This window comes from Chiloscyllium plagiosum, chromosome 3 (assembly GCF_004010195.1).
Source record: "Chiloscyllium plagiosum isolate BGI_BamShark_2017 chromosome 3, ASM401019v2, whole genome shotgun sequence".
NCBI classification, from domain to species: domain Eukaryota; kingdom Metazoa; phylum Chordata; class Chondrichthyes; order Orectolobiformes; family Hemiscylliidae; genus Chiloscyllium; species Chiloscyllium plagiosum.
Window position 1 is genome coordinate 135,192,723 of NC_057712.1, and position 7,449 is coordinate 135,200,171.

General features: G+C 45.6%; 2 protein-coding genes across 6 annotated transcripts in view; one reads left to right on the plus strand and one right to left on the minus strand.

The window, feature by feature from the left end:
- cnih4 (cornichon family AMPA receptor auxiliary protein 4) overlaps positions 1 to 6,968 on the minus strand; it is a 17,691-nt gene extending 10,723 nt beyond the window's left edge. Inside the window, exon 1 of the mRNA XM_043687383.1 lies at positions 6,941 to 6,968. The gene's annotated coding sequence lies outside the window, so the exon portion shown is untranslated. The remainder of the gene's footprint in view (positions 1 to 6,940) is intronic.
- Positions 4,813 to 7,449, plus strand: part of aars2 (alanyl-tRNA synthetase 2, mitochondrial (putative)) — a 63,835-nt gene continuing 61,198 nt past the window's right edge. For 2 of the 5 annotated variants that reach the window (XM_043687377.1, XM_043687376.1), the window contains exon 1: positions 4,814 to 5,265. In XM_043687377.1, coding sequence (XP_043543312.1) covers positions 4,951 to 5,265 — 315 coding nt within the window. In that variant the 5' untranslated portion in view covers positions 4,814 to 4,950. Of the gene's footprint in view, positions 5,266 to 7,449 lie in introns of all 5 variants that reach the window. The other 3 variants (XM_043687375.1, XM_043687378.1, XM_043687379.1) reach the window with 2 other exon arrangements.

The window sequence follows — 7,449 nt, forward strand, 5'->3', positions numbered from 1 at the left end:
CTCTCTCTCCCTCTCTCTCCTCTCCCCCCCAATTCCCCTGGTTTCCCCAGCTTTCCCTTCCCTCTTCTTCCTTCTTTATTTTCTGGCCGCGTTCCATTTAAAATAACCTATCCCAGTGTTTCCCTCTTTCCGTCCACTCTACAAGGATACAAAATAAACCGCCATAAAAATTAGTGCACAGCAATCAACCAGCGACAGGATGAAAACCAACGCCTCCATCTTCACTTCCGCTTGTAGTTCGGGGGAGCGAGAACCGTGTGACACTCGAGCAGACGGTAATGTCTGTGACGCCGCAAGTGCTTCGCCCCTCACTTCCCCCGAATCACTTCCGCCCCGCTCGCTGTGCAGCAACAATAAATCACCCAGAGTTGCACAAGCAAGGTTCCAGGATACCTAACAGCTGGATTATCTGAGTGGTGTATTTTATACAGTCTGTCTGTTCTGATGAAAAGTCCTCGAGCTGAAACCTCAGCAAGTTAATTTATCTCTTCACAAATGCTGCAAAATATTCCCAGCATTTTCTGTTGTTATTTTAAATCCAATCTGTTGTGGGATATATACATTGCAAAACTGGCTATTTGACCCAATCAATAAAACTATTCTCTGACTGTTAAGTGGGATCATCTAGGAGAGATAGTTTTACCAAAAACAAAGTCAGAAGTCACACGACGCCAGGTTATAGTCCAACATGTCTATTTTAAATCACAAGCTTTCAGAACACTGCTGTTTCATCAGATGATGGGCAAGCTGAGGAACAGGATTTATATGTATTTGGAAAGGCAAGGACTGATTAGAGATAGTCAACACAGATTTCTACGTGGGAAATCATGTCTCGCTAACTTGATTGCATTTTTGAAGAAGTAACAAAGAGGATTGATGAGGACAGGGCTGTGGATGTGGTTTACATGGACTTCAGTAAGGCATTTGACAGGGTTCCTCATGTTACACCGGTTAGCAAGCTTAGCTGACGCGAAAAGTGAAGGTGTAGTGGACAGTGAAGAAGGTTTCCTCAGTACAACAGCATCTTGATCAGATGAGCCAATGGGCTGAGGAGTGGTCGGTGGAGTTTAATTTAGATAAACATGAGGTGCTGTATTTTGGAAAGGCAAATCAGAGCAGGATTTATACACTTAATGGTAAGGTCCTGGGGAGTGTTGCTGAACAAAGAGACGTTGGAGTGCAGGTTCGTATGTCATCTAGTCACAGTAGATAGGATAGTGAAGAAGGTGTCGAGATTGTGGTGCTGGAAAAGCACAGCAGGTCAGGCAGCATCCGAGTAGCAGGAGAATCGACATTTCGGGCATTGGGCCCCTCGTCAAGAATGAGACTTGTGGGCTGAGGTCTGAGAGCAGGTCAAGAAGGTGTTGCTGAGTTGGAGGCTTGGGACTGGGATAATGTGGGGAGAGGGGAAATGAGGAAATGTGTGAAATCCACATTGATCCTGTGTGGTTGCAGGGTCCCAAGGTAGAATATGAGGCGTTCTTCCACCGGGCATCGGGTGACAAGGAGTTGGAGAGTTGGGTGGCAATGGGGGAGACCCAGGACCTGCATGTCCTTGATAGGGTGGGAGGGGGAGTTGAAGTGTTCAGCCACGGGGCGTTGGGGTAGGTTTCCCAGAGATGTTCTCTGAAACGATCCAAAAGTTGGCGTCCTGTCTCCCCAATGTAGAGAAGACCACATCGGGTGCAATGGATACAGTAGATGACATTGGTGGAGGTACAGGTAAATTTTTGTCAGATGTGGAAGGATCCTTTGAGGCCTTGGACGGAGGTGAAGGGGGAGGTCTGGGCGCAGGTTTTGCACTTCCTGCGATGGCAGGGGAAAATGCCAGGAGTGGGATGTGGACTGGTGTGTGTATGTGTGTGTGTGGCAGCGTGAATCTGATGAGGGAGTCGTGGAGGGACTGGTCTCTCCGGAACACTGTTAGGGTTGGGGAGGGAAATACATCTCTGGTGGTGGGGTCTGTTTGTAGGTGGCAGACGTGACGGAGGATGTATACGGAGGTCGGTGGGATGGAAGGTGAGGACCAGGGGATTCTGTCCTTTTTGCGTTGGGAGGGGTGGGGTTCAAGGGCAGATGTGTGGAAAGTGGAGGAAATGTGTTGGAGGGCATTGTCGACCACATGGGAAGGGGAACATTGAGTTGGGAGGTCATGTTGCAACCAACAGGGCATTGTTTAGGCCACTTTTGGAACACTGCCTTCAATTCTGGTCTCCCTACTAAAGGAAGGTTGTTATGAAACTTGATCGAATCAGAAAAGATTTACAAGGTTGTTGCCAGGATTGGAAGGTTTGAGCTATAGGGAGAGGCTGAATAGGCCTGGCTATTTTCCCTGGAGCATCGGAGGCTGAGGGTGGCCTTTAAGATAGTTATAAAATCATGATGGACATGGATAGGGTAAATAGACAAGGTGTTTTCCCTGGGATGGGAGAGTCCAGAACTAGAGGGTGTAGGTTTAAGATGAGAGGAGAAAGATTTAAGTTGACCTAAAGGGCAACTTTTTCACACATAGAGTGGTGTGTGTATGGAACAAGCTGCCAGAGGAAGTGGTGGAGGCTGGTACAATAACAACATTTGAAAGGCATCTGGATGGGTATCTGAATGGAAAAGGTTTAGAGGGACGTGGCCAAAGGCTGGCAAATGGGACTAGATTAATTTAGGATATCTAGTTGACAAGGACTGGTTGGATCATGCAGTACATCTCTATGACTCTAGGTGACAAAGAAGCAGCGCTCCAAAATCTTGTGCTTTTAAATAAACGTGTTGTACTATAACCTGGTGTCATATTACTTCTGACTTTGTACAACATTGGCACCTCCACATCATGGTAACCAAAAACAAGCAATTATTGGGATTCCAACAGAATGATTAACTCAGAACATGATCAAGGTCAAACTTTCTGGTACCACAGTTAGTTTTCACGTTCTCCAATATTTCAAGTGATTCCCAAACTTTTCTGGCCGGAAAAAATCCAGATTGTGCTGCTTTGAAAACTAAATCCCAGTGCATTCTCACCATGGTATGTGAATTGAATCACATGGACTGAAGGGGACAGGCAAAGCAGGATTGGAAAAATGAGCTGCTTAGAAAGAGGAGGTAGCTTGGGTTCAATTGAGGTTCAGTTTCACGATGAAGAATGTTCTGGACAAAAAACAGAAAATGCTGGAGATCACAGCAGGTCAGGCAGCATTCATGGAGAGAGAGAACAAGTTAATATTTCAAGTCTAGATGACTTAATCAGAGCTAACAAGGGGGGGGTCATTTACACAATAGTGGTCGGGAGGGATTGGCGTGCTGGAGGAGAAAAGATGTTGATAGTTCAGATTAAGTGATCGGAATGTAAGAATGGCAGAGCAATGATGTGTCTAACTGTTAGACTGGAAAGAACAGACAGTCCCACTGGGGTGGGGAGGAACAGGGTAAGGGTGACAGAGAATGTGAATTCCATGTGGGGTAAATCTGAGTTATTGGCAGTCACTGTGAAAGGAAATATCTTTATGATAGTGAGTTTTGGCAAATACCTTGTTGAGCACCAGCAGTGAAATGGAAAGTAACGATGATGTGTATGGTGAATGAGACACTGGGAATTCCTTCAGCAGGAAGAGCAAAACCTCTTCAGGGTGGGAATTCTTCAAAGAGACTTGGAAGATGCCGAAATCTGAACTGGAATTTAATCTGAACTATCAACATCCTTTGACTCCCAGCACTCCAACCCTGTCCCTCCCACTATTGCATAAATGTCATCCCCTCCCCACTTCACTTCAGCTCTGAAGAAGAGCCATCTAGAAATGTTAGAATGCTCTGTCACCATGGATGCTACCTGACCCACTGTGATCTTCAGCATTTTTTGTTTTCAGTTCAGATTCCACTATCTGCAGTAACTTGCTCCTACATAGTGTTCTGAATGGACAAGTCCAGAGATCTCTGAATGAAGAGTCACATAAAGCAAAACAAAAGGAGTGTGTGACAATGTGATAATCAAAGTTGAAACTTGGCTGAGAATAAGATGTTTGAGGTGAGAGTGGGACAAAGAGCTGCAAAGAAAATGTATGTGAAAAGAATGCAAGCCAACATAAAAGGAAATCCAAAAACCATAAGTTATATATAGTAAGAGAAGACATGGAGCTATTAGAGGCAGAGAACATGTGTGAAGAATGAATATTCTCTTGACTGAGGAAAAAATGTTACCCAAGCCATCATAATGGGGGAAGGAGTTGACAGGCTTGTACACTGAGGGGATGAGCTAATATCGTTAAAGTGGAGTTATTGGGAAGGCGAGATGTACATTAACATTACTAAGTTACGAGGGCTTCTGTGCTGTGGTTTTACCACAAGACCGAGGGAAGCAAGGAGACACATTGCAGATATAATTTCTGTAACCTTTGTGGCTCTGGGCGGTAGAGGGCTATTATAATTTTATATCCTCGTCAAAATAAAATGATGTTACGATAAGCCTAACAAATACAGAGCAATTAGTTCAACATTGGTGGGGAAAGAAATGGCAAACCAAGAGAAAATTAAGAGTCAGTCAGCATCATTAAAAAACACAAGTAATGCTGGATAAACTCAACAACTCTGGCAGCATCTGTGGAGAGAAAACAGAGAATGTTTTGAGTCTGATTCGAAGGTAGAGTCACCCCAGACTCGAAATGTTCACTTTGTTTTCTCTTCACAAGATACGACCAGACCCCCTGAGGAATTCTGTGATTTTTTTTTCAGATTTGCTGTATTTTATTCACGGTCTATGATTTTTTTTTCAGTTTTGCTGTATCGTATTCACGGAAATTATGCAATTTAAAATATTTATTGTGTTGGTACATGGTGAAATCAGAACTCGAATTCAACCACATCATAAGCACAAACATTACTGTCTGGTTAACGTGGGGTTGACTCTCGGAGTAGTTGTTCCACGCATCCTCGGCGAGCGGCGCTAGTCCTGGAGGACCAGCGATGGACACTGAGTTTTTGAGGAAGATGGCCGCCCTTGTCACTCCGTTCACTCCTTGTTTCGGGGGCGGCGGGTTTCCACGATCAAAGATGGCGGCGGTGCACCTGGTTTCTGCGCTGCGGAGGCGCGCGATCTGCCGTTGGGCCGCAGCGGGAGACCGGGCCCAGGCCCAGGAGTGCGGGCAGAATGCCCGACACGTCCGCCAGACCTTCCTCCGCTACTTCCGAGACAAGCAGCGGCACCGGGAGGTCCGCTCGGCCCCGGTCATCCCCAGGGGCGACCCCAGCCTCCTGCTGGTCAACGCGGGCATGAACCAGGTGGGCGGCGGGAGAGGGAGGAGGGTCAGGGGGGTGGGGGGACGGGGAGACAGCAGGCTCAGGGTGGGTGTAACAGCGAGGTTGTGGGGAACGAGGGAGAGCAGAGTGGTGTAGGAAAAGACGGTAAGATATAGGAGCAGAATTAGGCCACTTGGTCATTTTCTCCTCTTAAAGTGGGTGCTAACACTTGCATTGCCTTTCCAACTGCTAACTGAACTTGCATATTAACCTGAAAAGAATTCTGAACTAGGATACCTAATCCCAATGTGTTTCGGATTTCTGAAGCCTTTCCCTGTTTTGAAAATTATTCTTCGTATGAACGGGAATAATCTTATTTCGTATTTCATTTGCTGCTACTTAGAGTCATAGAGATGTACAGCACGGAAACAGACCCTTCGGTCCAACCCGTCCATGCCGACCAGATATCCCAACCCAGTCTAGTCCCACCTGCTAGCACCCGGTCCATATCCCTCCAAACTCTTCCTATTCATATACCCATCCAAATGCCCCTTAAATGTTGCAACTGTACCAGCCTCCACCACATCCTCTGGCAGCTCATTCCATACACGTACCACCCTCTGCATGAAAAAGATGCCCCTTAGGTCTCTTTCCCCTCTCACTCTAAAGCTATGCCCTCTAGTTCTGGACTCCCTGACCCCAGGGAAAAAAACTTTGTCTATTTATCCTACCCATGCCCCTCATAATTTTGTAAACCTCTATAAGGTCACCCCTCAGCCTCCATGCAGAGTCGGGCACCCTTAAAGAAAAGGCGCGCTGAGGCTTACAAAGTCTCCATTATTTATAGGACAAGTCCCTCCTCTCCTTGGCTCCAACAAGCCATGAGGTTCACATTCTTAAAAACATCATTATTTTTATCACAAAGTCTGCAACAAAAGGCTCCAGAGTCTCCAAAGTTTGTTGTTTTTCTCACCCTGTAGTCTTATCAGTCAAAGGCTTTAATCTGAAACAGATGTCTCAAGTCGTACTCCCATCCTGGAGTCTTATCAGCCAAGGACTCATCCTTCTCTGCTGTGTGAATGGCTTCATTAATCAAGAGCCTGCTTGCTTTTACTATCGCTCACAAATTGTCAGCATTCTGCACAATTTAAACTACTCTACTTTTGAGTATATAAAATGGTTGTTAGAAAAGAAACAAGGTTTTGTCTTTTATTATAGATCAGTCTGTGGTCCAGGCACATCTTAAAGTTTAAACCGAAATTACCCCTCACACTCTGTATGCTCGCATCCAAATTATTTACATAAATGATGAAAAGTAGCGGACCAGCACCAATCCTTTGGCACTCCACTGGTCACAGGCCTCCAGTCTGAAAAACAACCCTCCACCATCACCCTCTGTCTTCTACCTTTGAGCCAGTTCCGTATCAAATGGCTAGTTCTCCCTGTATTCTATGAGATCTAACCTTGCTTCTCAGTCTCCCATGGGGAACCTTGTCGAACGCCTTACTGAAGTCCATATAGATCACATCTACTGCTCTGCCCTCATCAGTCTTCTTTGTTACTTCTTCAATAAACTCAATCAAGTTTGTGAGACATGATTTCCATGCACAAAGCCATGTTGACTATCCCTAATCAGTCCTTGCCTTTCCAAATACACGTACATCCTGTCCCTCAGGATTCCCTCCAACAACTTGCCCACCACCAAGGTCAGAGTCACCGGTCTATAGTTCCCTGGCTTGTCTTTACCGCCCTTCTTAAACAGTTGCACCATGTTTGCCAATTTCCAGTCTTCTGGCACCTTGCCTGTGACTGTCGATGATACAAATATCTCAGCAAGAGGCCCAGCAATCACTTCTCTAGTTTCCCAGAGTTCTCGGGTACACCTGATCAGGTCCTGGTGATTTATCCATATTTACCCGTTTCAATACATCCAGCACTCTGTAATCTGGACGTTTTGCAAGATGTCACCATCTATTTCCCGACAGGCTATATCTTTCATATTCTTTTCCACAATAAATACTGATGAAAAATACTCATTTAGTATCTCCCCCATTTTCTGTGGCTCCACACAAAGGCCGCCTTGCTGATCTTTGAGGGGCCCTATTCTCTCCCCAGTTACCCTTTTGTCTTCAATGTATTTGTAAAAACCCTTTGGATTCTCCTTAATTCTATTAGCCAAAGCTGTCTCATGACCGTTTTTTGCCCTCCTGATTTCCCTCTTAAGTA